At 44.9% G+C, this 15,982-nt stretch overlaps 1 protein-coding gene across 1 annotated transcript; it reads left to right on the top strand.

Annotated features, from left to right (window-relative positions):
* Positions 1-584: 584 nt before the first annotated feature.
* si:dkey-32e6.3 lies at positions 585-7,978 on the top strand. Its single transcript, XM_041946383.1, has 6 exons — positions 585-963; positions 1,659-1,831; positions 2,695-2,913; positions 4,318-4,478; positions 4,582-4,714; positions 5,751-7,978. Exons 1-6 carry the CDS (start codon positions 687-689, stop codon positions 5,925-5,927), a joined length of 1,140 nt encoding a protein of 379 aa, XP_041802317.1. The 5' UTR covers positions 585-686; the 3' UTR covers positions 5,928-7,978.
* The last annotated feature ends 8,004 nt before the right edge of the window (positions 7,979-15,982 follow it).

Here is a 15,982-nt window from a genome sequence, read left to right as displayed (position 1 = left end):
CCATATGAGCGAAACTGTCATGTACCTCAGCTGTTCAGGTCGTTTCAATTATTGCACCTGATCAGAACTTTTCCCAGGCAACTACTGCAGGGCCCCACAGACAGCAGATTCATTGTCACCCCTCACACAACATTCAGGATCTAATTTCAGTATCTTCACTACGTCAGGTGTTTATATGGAAATTCATTCGTGTTTACTCAAATAATCACACATGAGATGGACAGGTGGTCCTCCAACATTAGAGGACAATGAAGCTGCTTTTAGGGCTGGAATGATTATACATCAATCTTTCAACAGAAAATGCTGCTAATCGAATTGAAGTCATTAATGTGGCAAACCTTTATTTGAATAATATCTGTGGAGGAAAGTTGGTTCATGCTATCATTATTCAGTCCATGATCATCCATAATTAGCCATCAAAACAACTGTGTGGATAGAATGTAATCTGCGTCATTGTTCACTCCTGAAACTATCGACCATCTGTAAGTGTTGGACATCACCGAAAGATGGCGCTCTTTCCCCTGTGCGGGAGTATACAACTATTGGCCCCCGGACGAAGAAGAAGATGGCGTGGAGGACGAGGAAGTACCGGTGACGAACCATGAGTCAGACCGCCGAACAGGTTAGGTAGAAACTTTTACCTGACATATTTAGACCTCAGACCAGGCGTTCACTGTGTCACACTCATGGCGGAGTTCGCTGAGAACAGTGGCCGCCAAGCTGAAGAACATGACGGGACAAGCAGCAGGAATGTCCCCGACCCCCTGTGTGGGACAGGTGACCCCGCGATGACAGTCCCCCGGGGGCTGTGGTCCTCACATCATGACCAGAGAAAAAAGTTAGTCCTGCACATCGACCTGAACAACACCATACTGGTGTCGGACGCCGCGACGGGTCAGGGGACTGTAGCGGCTCTGGACTATTTCCTCTCGACTGTCACCTGGGGGAAGATGAGCAAACACGGTAAACTGGAAATGAGCACGTTTCAGTATCACACGAGAATGCTAGGAATGTGTGCGCGCCCAGTCAGGTGACACGGCCAACTTATGGTGGCGGTTAAAGAACACACCAGACTCTATTGAAAAATCTGTAAATTTAAAGCACCCCTCCAGCTTTACGTCCTAACATATAAGGAACGACCAAGTGTCAGCCAAGTAAAACAAATGTAGATGTTATTGAAACTGAATGCACCATTAGCTCGTACATATGCCGAATACAAGATCATCAATAATATAACTAACTCAAAGGTCTAAAGTAATACTTTATGATGTGTGCATTATGTAAATATGGAAGTGAACATTAAATTAACGTTTGGCAGAATATGGTCTGGAGCCATTCATATTGCCCTTCATTGATCTGTTTTTTTTTTTTTTTTGGAGCATATTCAAATGTTTCTCTTCTAGCATCCCCATGTATTTAGTTCCTGTGTAAGTGTATTGTTAATAAAGTCCTCGGAGACATTGAAGAAACATACTCATTTCTGCATTTTTATTCTATAACAAGACACCTCAAATTCCAGTGAGAGTTTAGCACCATTGGGGGCTAGGTCTGGCCAGGATCCTGCTCTGGCCCTTCTCTACACATTCTGTGATCAGTTTTTGTGTGTGTCTGCATTTCAAATCATCCACAAAAGCCTTGTTCTCCTCACCTTGATGCAGGGAAGTGGGAATGGCTGAGCGACTCGCCCTCCCTGCTCCCACCGTGTGATGATGCTGTCACTTACTACTCTCAGTTTGGGCGGATACCAGGTTTCACCTCCGCTGCGGGGCAGCGTTTCCGAGGGGTCCTGGACGAGCACCTGGCTCTGCTCCGCTGGCCCGAGGGTGTCAAGGCAAGCATCACTCGAGAGAATGGATAAGAAGGCCAGGTGGAAGGTGCCTGTGTGAAGTTAGATATATTAAGTTTTGCTACGATAGAAATCATTCTATGACTTTTTACATTCAAACTCTGGTCACATAGTGCTTTGGTTAGTATTTTTCCTTATTCGTCACAATGCTTCCACTCTTCCTTCAAACTAACATGATATTCGACTCCCATGTGGTTGTTATTCCAGAGGTTGCGGACCTCCTGATTCCTTTCCAAGCCTTTATATCTTTCGCTGACTTTGAGGACTGTGGCATTGCTTCAAATGGTCTGTCTGTCATTTAGCTTTTTATAAAATAGCTGCTTTTTCACTTTAAACTCCTGTTTAAATTCTGCACTAAGATCACATGCTGTCGTACTTTAGAGCTCGCTTTGCCGCTCCTGTATGAGCTCACCTTTCATCCTCTGTTCAACAGCTGATGCTGTTACTTTTATCTGTGATCCAGAGACAAGCCAAACCACAGTTACCTGGTATCTGCTTCACCTGTAAAATCTATGGTGACACATTACTTTTTTCACTTTTTGAGCATACTTACGGAATTTCAGGCGTAGCTTTTAGACACCTAGGTTTTACTTAAGCAAGTCGACGTGGAATATTCTGCAGCGTTTGCACTCGTCGGGTTGTTCTGTCATGCAGATCAAACCTTATGGTGTATTAAGTGTTGATGCCATACACTGCCAAAGGGGATGATGGATAGTGAAGTTGCTGTATGACATAAATCATTTTTCCTGTTCAATAAATAAATAAATAAATGCAGCAACCTACACGGCATCCTTGATCCCTGATGCAGTTCTGTGTTAGTGACTGCTCCCTGACTGTGCTCCCTGCAGGGAGACAGAGAGCTGGCTGTGAAAGGAGAGGATGGACGACTGTACCACTGGATCCTGCCCTCCTTCTTCCAGCTGCTCAGAGACCTGGTGCAGGAAGGAAGGGAGTTTGCCATCCTTTTCCGTACGTTTGGCACCGACCTGCCTCGCGTGCTGAGGGCTGTGTTCAAAGCACTGAATGAAGGGGCTCATCCACTGTTCCCTGATCTGCCTGATCTCAAGGTGAAGTAGAATCACACTCCCACCTCTCTCTCAGCGCCGTACAATATCGATCCTTTTATGTTAAAGGATCACTTGACCCAAATTCTAACACATTTTACCCTTAGCAGTATCAAGCAAAGCTGACAGTTTGGGATTCATTTAGCAGGCTAAGATAATGTTTTGTAAAAAGTGTCAAAGATTAACAACAAATTGGGAGGAAGGGAGCGTCAATAACTTGCTTTTCAGAATAAAAGATTATGAGATGAGATTTAATCTGGGAACCAGAGGTCCGGTCTTTGACAAAATATCCTAAAATAAGGTCCTAACTGGCTGGTGGGTGTGGTGTGTTTGTGTGTGCGTGTTGATGTTTCTTAGGGGTGGGTGACTGTGCAGATGTTCTGTTGAAGAGCATGACCTTCTGTGACCCTCTAACATAGACCCCCCCCCCACCAAAACACTCACTCACACACAATCACAAGCATCCCCTTGACTCCCAGAGGGCTTTGTACCTGTTAGCTTGCTGGAGTGGAACACGCTGATTTAGAGAGAACAGTGGAGGGTGGAGTGGACACATGATGGGGAGAGAGGTGGAGGAGATGTCAGGCAGTCAAGCTGTCAGGCACACTGAGCTGTCTGGAAATCTTATTCAAGCAGTCTCCTGTCAGATGCTATTCACCTATGCCTTTAGACAGAGAGAACTACACCACTTAAATAACACTGTTCACTTCACCGAATCTTGCCATTTTAGGTTTGTATGCAAATGAACGACATGATGGTTTAAGCTCTCTGACCTACATGACAGCGCTGTTAAATCACATCGCTACCGAACGGAGAGCTTTTAATTTCTCAGCGTGTGTCTCAGTGAGAACACAGACCCGGTGTCCATGGATGTGGACCGCTGGAATAAACGTCTTGCCATATTCATTAAAGACAAAAACATGGCAGTCAGCTCTGTACATAATGTTACTCAAAAAGGTGATATTAAAAGGTATTTCACTGTGGACCACAGGGATGACTGACTCACCTCCACCACCAGCATGGCTCAAAACATTTTTTTACTCTAAATTAATTAATTTCATTGATGAACCAGTTGTTCTATGAAGTTCAAATTGTGTGCCAGAGGGCTTTTTTCTATTTTCAAACTCCGCCGTGACACAAGTGCAGAATCATTTATCAGGTCCACGCTGTGGGACAGTCTTCTAATCATTATCTGTAGTATCCACACTATTTATTGTAAAGCTACAGGCTGGTCTGGGTGATATTTGTAGCTGGCTCAGACTTTTATTTTAAGATCTGAGAAAGTGAAATGCTGTTATCTTAATTAACTTCGGTTGAGTCTGCCAGAGGTGATGTTTTAATAACACAATCATTTCACGGAAGCGGCTCTCTCTCTGACTCTGACTCCTCTTGTCGCTCTGCGCTCAGTTAAGCGTGAATATGACTGCAGGCAAGATCCGCTGCAACAAGAGGGGAACCGTCGTGAGCCGAGCCGAAGACCGAGTGTCCACTCGTGACGGAGAAAGAGGCCTGTACCAGTACTTCAGCTCAGTCCAGGGCCTGGGGGGCTTTCAGGACCACTTTGACTGGTACGCAGACCTCCCCTCAAGCCACCATTAATGTGGGCTTTGTGGCTTCTATCCCTTCATCCGCCCTTTTCCAAATCTTTCTTTGCCCGTCTTTCTCGTCCAGGTGGGTCAGCAATACCTACTCCATTCGTGGGGGGAAGCCGCTGTGGGTCGACCCCTTTGACCAGAACGTTCAGCACATCTTCATAGACGACAACATCCGCCAGAATGACGAGGACACCATCGTTCATCCCAAGGTATGTTGGAGCCATAATCTTAGATGTTGATGTTGAGGAGATATACATGTGAACATGATGCAGTGCAGTGAGAGCACACTGCTGGCAGGAGACCTGAGCAGCACAAATAACACCATGACCACCTGTTAGAAATACATAATTATACTCTCTACTATCACACTAGCATCTAGTGAACATATATGCAGGGTTTTCTCATCTCCTGCCCTCTCTTTGTCTCTCTCTCTCTCTGTCTCTGCTGTATTAATTATGCATTTAGCATCTGTTAAACACATGTATCAGACACAGTCATATATACTGTGCTATACACACTCCACCTGGTGGCAATCTACAGTACATGACATCCAGTCAAAGCATCATTAACTCAACAATACCCGGATTTGTCCATTTCTGTATTGTGACGTTCTTTTGAACTGATTTCCAAACAGTGTTTGGTCAGAACTTTCACTATACTCAAAGTTTTTCCTACCATGGTTTGTATTCAATAGCTTAGCTTATAGCTTATATAACAATGACTGTTCTGTTCAAGTGTTCCAGTTACTGAGCCAGCAGCACCATAGCAGGACCCTGAAACTGAAGCTGCTAAGTGGTTTGATTATTTACACCTGTGCTTTTCCTGCTGTGACGTGTCAAAATGTCTTCTGTGGAAAAGATTCGGTGCTTCATCGTCACAGCAATTAGCCCTTAAGAATCACACTTACTATGTCTAGCTTCTTTATACAAAGTTAATGTTTAACATGTCGCAACAGACCGTTATCTCCCAACATGCATTCAGCCTAATGCATGCTCAAGTCTATTGTTTACAATACAGTCTCTGTAGATTAGTTTATTCAGAGTTGTTTTTACTTTGTCAGAGAGAATGTTAATGCAGCTATTCCCCATAATAATAATAATAATAATAATAATTGAATTGGACTCAATAAAGTAGTTTCCACAGATGTGATGGAGAGATGGTTGCTGGTTCAGACCTCCTGAAAGCTAACATTCTCTCCACCTCTCCGGTTCCTTCCTTTTCTGTGTGCGTGTGTGTGTTTCTCAGGTGTTCTTGGACCCAGGTAGCACTGAGACTCGCACAGCCTGCACCTCTGAGCTCTATGACATCACACTGGTCCAGACCGACCTCCTCCGGGCCATTTCTGACCCGAGCTACTTCACTCAGCGCGTCCACATCTGCCAGAAAAACTATGACAGGAATCTCCAGCAGGGGGCAGGCTAGAACACAGTTCAACCCTCCCCTCACCACACCGTGTTTGCATATGTGACAACCTCCAGCTTAGGGTTCTGTTGACCCAGACCCAACAATCCCAGCATAGACAGAGGATGCAGACACAGCAGACTGTAGGTAGGGACATTAAACACAAAGTGTGAGGAAGGCCACATAAATAAACATGCAGATGAGGAAGGATCACAGTTACTATCTGACAATCAAACATTCTAAATACTTTCCAGATGGACAAACGTTTGGCAGCTACACAACAGGTCACCACGCATACTTTATGTCCCCTGGGAGAGCAGTGAAAGGGTCTCATGGTCTATAGAGACACAAATAAGATTTTTCGACCTGATGAAGCAGTGAAGTGGCCAGGCCAGACTCTTTGAAGGCTCTGTGACTAATCACGTCACGGCATAATTGGCTTAACTCTCTGAAATTTATGTCAAACATAAGTGGGGTCAGCTCCGTTGAAAAACCCTTCAAGTGTTGTGTTAGTCGTCCACTGAGTAGAAATCCCCCAGGGTTTAGCTCCGGCTCTTCATTTGCCGTCCTCGGGGGTGTGACACTTTCATGCGGCTTCTCTCTTAGGTTGTTCAGAAAATGTATGTTAACTTCCATTGCTGGCCATTGTCTGCACTGTTTACATCCACCAGGAACTGAAAGGTAATACTTGAATATTTCCAGATGAGTGAACAAGAATCTGATGACTGAGTTTGACTGTGTAACTTAAGGGTGATACCTCAGAGCGCACTGTAAACCCATTATGAAGGCAAGAAATGACTTAATATACTTTCTAATATGACTATTAGATTCATACGACACCACTGAAATCATAAAGAAATGTATCGTTTGCTGATATGATGGGGTAAGAGTAATCCATTACCATCTGTCAGGGCGGTTTGATTACACAATGTAATATCTTGTGGAAGCACTGAGACATATCATTAGGCTGAACGTGGCTGTGGGATGTGTTTGCACTGAATTATTTACTGTGGTTTTTATCGTTTGAAAGCGCACTTGTGTGAAACATTTAATAAGATGGATTTGTTATGGTGATTTTTGCTTTGAGGGTTTCAGGATATATTTATTATTAAGATTTCAGGGAGATTCTTTTAGTGGCTGTGTTTTCCTCAGGTCAGCAGCATCAGTAATCTAAAGAACAACACTGAAAGGCAGGTTACTGAGCACCACCGAGAGCAGTGGAGTGATACTACCAATGTTACGTGTCTCCAGTATATATTGAGCGAAGGTTTCTTCAAATGGAGAGCATGTCAGTGAGCACTTGAAGACAAAGGCAAAGGTGGGATGGAGCTTCGTTGCTGATGGACGTTCAGTGTGCAAAACTCTTAGCACAAAATGCTTCGCTTCATGCACATGCATCAGAGCACCACAGCACTGTATATGTTTATCACTGCATTTTAATCATTTGTCGTTTTAAAGCAAAACTATCATTGCTGTCAAGCACTTACTGATTCCAATCAAAACAGTCTACAATGTGTAAGTAGCAATGAGCAGGAAATATGCAACAGAAGTTGGTATTTGACATGATGTGGAGTACACTCTGTTATTTGTTGAATGCTGTATTACTGTAAATAGACTTTACAGTAAATTCTACAGTCATACAAGGCAGAATGATGATTACTTCACTGCATCGGTTCATTTTTGACCTCAAACAAACAAACCGCAGACATTTCAGCTGCTGTGCATTCAGTCATTAAAATGCAGTAAGCTACAGTAACGCTGTATTTCTGAAAAGAAAGGAGTAGCGTTGCGTGGATTCAGTGGCTTTCTTCTGAGGCCCGAGCATGTCGTTTTGTTTCGCACGTTACCACGTGACCTCGGCACCTTGCATTTAGAGTTTTGCACACTGAAACTCTCCCGTTAAATACTGCTGCACTGCGCAGTGAAGCCACATCCGTATCATAAGGTCACCACGAATTCTGATGCTGCCATGCATTTGAATGCACATCACATCAAAACTTGAACATCTTCATTTATTTATTTTTCTGATATGAAATATTGCCATTCGGTGTTAAATAAACCTGGAAGTTTTTTGTTCAGCTGTTTCGTGTTTTGCATAAAGTCGACTTACTGTAAGCACATGACCTGACTGTGAGTGTATCAGAGATAAGGTAGGTAATGTTGAATTAATTTGGCCCTCGTCGCCCTGACACTCAGCTCGTTTGTGCATCATCGACAGGTTACTGATCGCTGTGTGTTTGTCTGCTGTGGTATTTCCTAGTGAATGTTAAAAACTAATGTGTGTCTTCCTGCCGTTTCAAAGCAAATATTCTTTCGTTCCACACAACCACATTTATCAGCACCCCTGCAGCTACCTGGAGCGACTAAAAGTAGAGCTAATTAATGGAAGCAGAGAACAAATGATAAGGGAAGTGCTTGTGAGATAAAGTGTTCCCTCTCTGTAGTTTGCCATGCGATTAAAAGTGCAAAGCTGGCCTTGACACAAATGTTTGAAGTGAGGTTTGAACAAGTTGTTCCTCTTGTACCCTCCTGAAATGTGTGCGTAATTGACCGCTTCATTACAGCAGAGGTCAGGCACATTACTGTGTGACATGTCTGCGGTTCATCCCAGGCTGATGGGGATGGATGATAATGCCGCTGCTCCCAATTAACTGAAAATTTGATGATTTACTTCCAAAGCAGATGGAGGGCAGTGTCAGTCATGATGACTTGAATGGACAGATGTATAGAATAGCTTTTTTTTGTGTGTGAGTGTAGAATCGTGATATAAAATGTGGACATTTCTAGATTCATCTGTTCCTGTGGTTTAGTTCTGTTCTACTGCAGTAGCCTGTTGGTGTTTGTATTTTTACATCACCTCTGATGTTGGACATGTCTTTCGTTACCCGCCTGTTGCTCTTCCTCTTCCTCAGCAGCACTGCTCTTTCCTGCCTGACAGCAGTCAACCCAGTAGCCTCTCATTCCCTCACAGTCTTAAAATCAGCTGAGGTCAGGCGCACTGCTGCTGCATTGCTGTGTTGATGCGCCATTGACCAACAGACCCAGTCATTTAAACAGCAGGCACACCTGGCGTTTAAAGGGAGTGGAGACGACGTTCTGAGTGATTAATTCATGGTACATGATTAATTAAGAGACTAAACATGCCCACAACCCCTGCGCCTGTTTGCGCCAAGATTAACTCGCACAAGTGTTCCAGTGGCGCTCCATGCGCTTACTGCATGAGCTGTGCACCATGATGTGTTTTCCTCTTCTGAACAGTTACAAGATAAGACTTAATTAATCTCACAATGGAGAAATTCACTGGTACAGAAGCTCTTTAGAAACACACAAGGAGGGGTACAGACAGTATTGGAAGGTGCAAATAAGAACAATGCAATCGTGCAAATAGGCAACAATAAAAAGAATTTAAGAAATGTAAAAAATAAGGTATGCTATGTACACCGAATTCAAGAAAAATAGAAAAAAAGTGTAGCTTAGCAATAATATAATCTAACTATGGCAATGAGTATAAAAATACCTTCTAGTGCCAGAGGAAAGTATAGATGTTTACTATCACAGAGGAGGTAGACGGGGTTGATACAGTGACACTGATTCCAGGTATTAACACAAAGAAAACATAATTTGCCTCATTGTTACTCATTAAAAACCTTCCAAATGCAAAGTTTGCATTTTATTAAACAACATCCTCACACGTCGCCCACAGAGTTCATGTTTTTAGAATATCCTCGTAAAGGGGAGGTGTCTGTTAGACAGGACTCACCTGTTGTGGCAGCTCTGCATCGCTGCTGCTGATCAAGTCTACCCTATCAGAACTGACCACAGTTAAAGGAGCCCCCCTCCCCCCTGTGTGTTGTCTCCTGTGCATCTCCGGACATTCACATGTTTTGACGTGTCATAGCAGGGAAATTACAGAATTAGGTTGAATTAATGAGCTTTTCCGGTGATCCAACACGCGCTCTGAGGCAGGTCTGTTCTCTGTCCTCGTGTTCCAGCCATGCAAAACTCCAGGCGCCCCTGGCCGAAGTTTCTGTTGTCTGCTCTGTGAATAGCTTAGCAAGTAAAAGATGGCCTGATTTCCAAAAGGCATAGAGTTAAAGAGGACATATTTCTTTAGTACTTTAGGTGAGATGGCGTTTTTATTTCCATCTTTTACAGTTTCAATACAACAAGAAAAAGGAAAGAGGGCCTGAAGCAAAATCTTGGGCACCCTGCATGATCAGTTCTTAGTAACAGCCTGTAAAAGCTTTTTGTAGCCAGCTATGAGTCTTTCAGTTCTCTGGGGATTTTCTCCATTTTTCCTTTCAAAAGGTTTCTAGTTCTGTAAAATTGTGCCGTCTTACGTCCACTGCTCCTTTCAGGTCTATCCTCAGATGATTTTTGATCATATTTAGGTTAGGGACTGTGAGGGCCGCTGCAAAACCCTCAGCCTGGTCCTCTTGAGGTTGTCCATTGTAGATTTTGAGGCATGTTTGGGATCATTATCCTGTCATATAAACCAACTTCCTCTCATCTTTTTTTTTTTTTTTTTTAACAGTGTCAGAATTTGCTGGTATTTAATTGAATCCATTCTTCCCTCAACCGGTGAAATGTTCCCTGTGCCCCTGGCTGCAACACAAGCCCAGAGCGTGATCGATCCACCCTGTATTTGACAGGTGGAGAGGTGTTTTTTTCATGAAATTCTGCACCTTTTTCTCTCCAAGCATAACTTTGCTCATTGTGGCCAAAAAGTTCTATTCGAACATCATGAGTCCACATGACATGTTTGCTTGTTTAGATGTTCCTTTGCAAACTTCTGTGGCTGAATTTTGTGGCGAGAACGCAGAACGGTTTTCTTCTGACGACTCTTCCATGAAGGTCATTTTTGTGCAGGTGGTGCTGAACAGTAGAACAGTGCAGCATCACTGCAGAGTCTGTTAAATCTTCATGAAGGTCTTTTGCAGTCAGACAGCGCTTTGATTTACCCTCCTAGTATCTGATGAGAGGTTCTCTCTGAGCGTTTTCTTGGTCTTTGAGAGCTCAGCTTGAACTCACTGTTCCAGGAGAGCCACTGTTCCTGTTGACGTCCATTTCTTAATGACATTATAAACTGACGTAATACCTGAAAACTCCCTGCTATCTTCTTTTAGCCTTCTCCTGCTTTGTGGGAATCAATTATTTTAATGTTCAGAGTGCAGGCAGCTGCTCAGAGGAACCCACAGCTGCTGATTGTTGGGACAAGATTTGAGGAGTCAGAGTATTTCTAAAGCTCTTAAATTTTCATCACCTGTCCTTTCCTTACAATGACTATGAACAAGGTGGTTAAGGTGTCAGACCTTGGTCAAAGGTCTCTCAGAGCTCAAATCTCTTTGGGTGCCCAAACTTTTCCCTGGTGCTTCTATTCTTTTTTCCACTCTACCACTGTATGAAACAAAAATAATGCACTAATCGGGATTAAACTGTTGAAACTTGTTTCATCCTCTGTTCATCTGTTGACCCCTCATGTGAGGGCTGTGGGCTCCTGTCAGCACCACTAACGCTCTTGAGTTGCCGAATTATTGGAGATCGACCCTTGAACAGCAGTTTTACTGTTATAGAACCCACATTTTGCCAGAAGAAAATACTTTTTTTTAAAGAAATCAGCAGCCTATTTCACTGTTTATTTATTTCATTACTGTTGTATTTTTCTCTGCTGGTATGCGTTAAAATCGTGTGTATAATTGTTTTTTAGCGTAATATATTGGCTATAATTGAAGTTTTTGTAGTGTTCAGTTGGGCTCGAGCTTTCCTCAGTCCACATGAGGGCAGCAGTGCAGCTTTGGCAGCCCCCCTCACCTTTGGAGGCAGCAGCCTTCCCCTCAGGTGAGTCTGAGGTTACCTGACACTGGTGGCGAGCGGTGGAAACCCTGAAACCAGTGGCGTCGCTGCGTCTCACCACAAGCAGCACTGGTGCGCTGAAATGTTCGAGTTAAAGGGGCGATCAGTCGGGCGTCGACTCAGGATGGTGGAGGGACAGCTGGCGCTGTGAACGCACGAGTTTGCGCTGTTTCGGGATTGCGTAAATGCGCGTGAGTGAGGGGAGGAGAGGGAGGGAGGAGGGGGGGAGAGGTGTTGAGTCAGTGGGAGGAGGACGATGCTAACAGTTTGTTTCGCTGGATTCTGTCACTGAACAGGTACACAACAGCAGCGACGCTTCACCCGCCGTCCTCTGCTGCGAACATGTCGGGTAGAGACATTTACGCGGAGCCGCTCCGGCGAGCTCCGACGCGCCGCTGACTTCCTGCCATCCACCCATCGGACTGAAAGGTAAGGTCGCCAAACTTTCCGCCAATCTGCGATCATTTTGTACGGCCAGGTGACTCACAGGCGCTCCCGTGGACTTTTAAAAGCCGGTGGTCATGCGCCGGGGCTGCTGGGAACACTTCAGACGGACGCGGCGTCGCGCTTCACCTCCGCGCACATGTGCTCCGCTGCTCGAGCTACCGTCGTTGTTGTTGAGCATCGAATGTGCCTCAGCAGGTGTAGGTACTCCGCAACAGCCTACCGAAGTTTAACGGTGCAGTTGGAGCGATAAAATGGTGGACGAGGACTCTCAGAAATGTGTTTGGACGCCACATCCTGAATAAGCCGCTGACAGGTCAGTGTTGCGGGACTGCTCTGGCATCTTGTCAGTCAGCAGCTGTGATGCAGTTGCCATGATGCGCTTTTGTTAAGTTTTGGGATACAGACAGCAGCCTCCGAGCCGCGGGGACTGCTGGTGGTGAAGTGACGCCCCTGCGTGCTGTCAGTGGAGTTGGAGCAAAGCTGTTGGTGTGTGCTGCGCGGTTTTTGGTGCAGATTCAGGGATTGAGGCGGTGAAACCCATCCAGATGTTTAGTGAGATAAGTCTTTTCTAGAGGAGCCGTGCCATCTGCTGCGCTGCCCAACATCTGGCTGCAGCTGTCAGTCACTGACACACACAGGCAGCCCCCCCCCCCCTGCTTTTAGATCAACTTTGTGCTCTCTGAACTGAGCCTAGTGTGTGTGTGTGTGTGCGTGTGTCTCCCCGGGTGGAGAGAGTCCCTCCTCCTCCTTCTGGGAATGATGGGATGGCTCCTCTCTCTCCAGCCTCCCTTTCTCCAAAGAGCAGCTTCCAGTGAAAAGCACTTGCTCCTGACCGGTTTGTTCCTCCAACAGATCCCACCCCCACCCTCCTCTCTTTACTCCATCTCTCCCTCTGTGTTGGTGCTACCTTCCGACCTGCAATGATAGCTCCCTAACTTGGTGTGAGGTCATTTGCATAATGAGGATTACAGCTGACATGCAGCGTCTGGGCCTGTCTAGCTGGATCCAGCAGAGAGCCGTAGAGCTGTGGCAGCTCTCACTGTGCCAGCAAAATGCCACCCTCAATCAGGACTCACCAGGACGGCTGCGGTCTGCTCCGACAGACCGGCCTCTGCCGCTTTGCCACCACCATCAGCAGCAGCTGTGAGAGACACTGACAAATCCACTGTCGGAGGATGGAATTATTTATGTATGAAAGGAGCTATTGACGCTGTGGTTGGCACAATGGCTTGTCAGATAGTAATGGATAAATGAAAATGCTTGAGCGGTAAGAGCATTGCAAATTGATTCGCCTCATCCATTAATAGTTTTAATGAGCCTGGGTTCTGTCTGCAGGGGGAGATGCATTCCTTCTTCCTCGTGTTTGCTGATTTTTAAACTCTTGCATTCGGCTTCTGCTGCATAAACAACTGAGCCGCCCACTTTGCAGCTGAATCCGTTCTCGAGTTCAAACCAGGGGTCGGAGCCCACGAGAGGACACGCAGTCCTGAAGCTGGCCAGTCCCCACATGACAAAAACAGGCATTTATTTTGGATGAAGCCATATCCCAGGGCCAGTGACTGCATCTCCTCTGCCCGATTTCTCAGCTTCTTATTTCATTTTCCTGCCATTTCTCTCACACACCGTCATTATCTGGTCATTTCACGATGATTGAATGAAAGCAGTGTGGCTCCTCTCCTTAAACGACCCGTTATTCGTTTCCTTGTGATGGCCTGTGATCTGTGAATTAAAGCTTGTCCTCCTGTTGAACTCACTGTAATTTATGGTGGATAAAAGCATCACCTGAGAACAGCTGAGGGCAGCGTTAGGCCTCATTAATCAGCCACCTGTTCGCACAGTTTTGTGCATAAACCGCGTGAATCTGCCTGATTGATTTCTTTTTGTGCTTAAAAATGTGTGTCCATTCAGAGCCGCTCCTGTCCACACAGGAGGAGGTACACAGGTATAATCACAGGTAAACCTATTCCTGAATTACAGATGCATAAAACATCTCTACTGTCAACTGCTCTATGGAGGCGTCACTAATAGATTTTCAATGACTGTTCTTGCTTATCTATTTCCTTTTTGAAAAGAAGTTAATCATTTCTTTCAGTGTGAAATGATGCTGTTAATGTTGTGATACTGCGTCACTGAGCCCCTCATAGAGTCAGAGCGTCTGCCGATGACATTCAATGGCAATCTGCGTCAATAATGAACTATTACGTTTTGGTGCCATTGATTTTAATAGATTTAACCAAGTCATGTATACTTTATGTATTTTCTAAAGCTGTTAAAGTGCAGCAATTAAAAAAGCAAATCTGTAATCTAAGAATTACACTTGAGTGTTGCTGAGCTTTTTTTTTTTATTTAAAAAAAAAATGTATTTCATTTGGACGAGCCACTGCTATCAGTGTCAAATAAATCAGCTTGGTTTAGCTGAATTTCACATTGTACAGTAATTAATTTCCACGACAGCTAACTCTACATCGAGGCTACTAGGACTTTCAGAGAGAGGTGACTGACCGCAACACGCACGCTGTTCTGGAGGCGTTTCTCTATGGAAATGAGCCTGTGGGTGCACAGGTAGTTGGATGTAGAGTTGCTAAAATTTGTCATTGTTCGTTGCGTAAAAGTGTGATTATGCAGATTTCATGAATATCAATCTTTCAGACAGCTCCTACGCTCGCATTTGGAGCTTGGTGTGCGCATGCTTTGATAAGTGAGGGCCCTGAACTCTGCAGGACGGAGTGTTGCATGAGTGTACAGCACAGAATGTCTTTAGATGTGATTAAGGTGGGTTGTGTGGGACAGATATGGCCGCTGCCACACACACACACACACACACACACAAACACACACACACACACACACACACACACACACACACCAGCCAGCCACAGACATTAACCCGGGTGGATGAGTGTGGAACTGAGCCAATTTTCCCATCAGAGGATTAAGTGGGATGCTTACTGTGGACAGTGTGGACATCCTGCCTGCCAACGCAGGGGACATTCAAGCCTGGACGAGGTTTCTGGAAAAAGAGAGAATTGGAGAGGGGAATAAAACGGGTGGTGCACTGAGACAAATAACTGTGAGGAAGCACAAGGGAATCAAGTCTTTGTTTTAAAAGGAATAGTTCGCCGTTTCGGGAAATGTGCATATTCACTTTCTAACCGCAGGTCAGAGGAGAGGTTCAGTACCACTCTCCTGTCTGGATGCTAAATATGAAGCTACCACCAGCAGCCAGTTAGCTTAGCTTAGCATAAAGACAGGGGAAGGGGCATGGTGAAACAGCTGGCTTAGCTCTGTCCAAGGTTAAGAACATGTCCACCTCTCAGCACCGTTAAAGCTCACATTCATGTTAGTTCTACTGAGTTATTTTCAGTAATCAAGTGTGCCACATTTTCACATTAAAGAAATAAAAGGTCCTAATTTAAAACCCCGTAACAGCTCACCAACCTTCTCATTTACTGTGGGAAAGAAAGCCAACGAGTGTATATCCCAAAACCTCAAACTATTCCTTTAACTGTCATATTTTCGATGATGATGAGGTGAAGATGATGATCATTTGTGAGAAAGCAGGCAGAGGTATGTCCTAGTTTCTGTTCCCTCCCTCCACCTGTGAGGAAGCAGACCAGTGTTGTCCTCGAGGCTGGTCCACGTGTCAGCCGGTCGCAGCCGTGTTAATTAAAACAGTGGCGTGTGTGGAGGTAGGATTCTCTTTAGTGCTCACACTAGCTCAGGCGAACAGGTTTGTGTGGTTTTTTGAGTGGGTGACAGCAGCTGCGTTATTGTTT

The sequence above is a fragment of the Chelmon rostratus genome, chromosome 10 (assembly GCF_017976325.1).
Source record: "Chelmon rostratus isolate fCheRos1 chromosome 10, fCheRos1.pri, whole genome shotgun sequence".
In the NCBI taxonomy this organism is placed as follows: Eukaryota; Metazoa; Chordata; class Actinopteri; order Chaetodontiformes; family Chaetodontidae; genus Chelmon; species Chelmon rostratus.
Note: the sequence above shows the minus strand (reverse complement) of the source record. Positions and strands in the feature narration are given on the sequence as shown.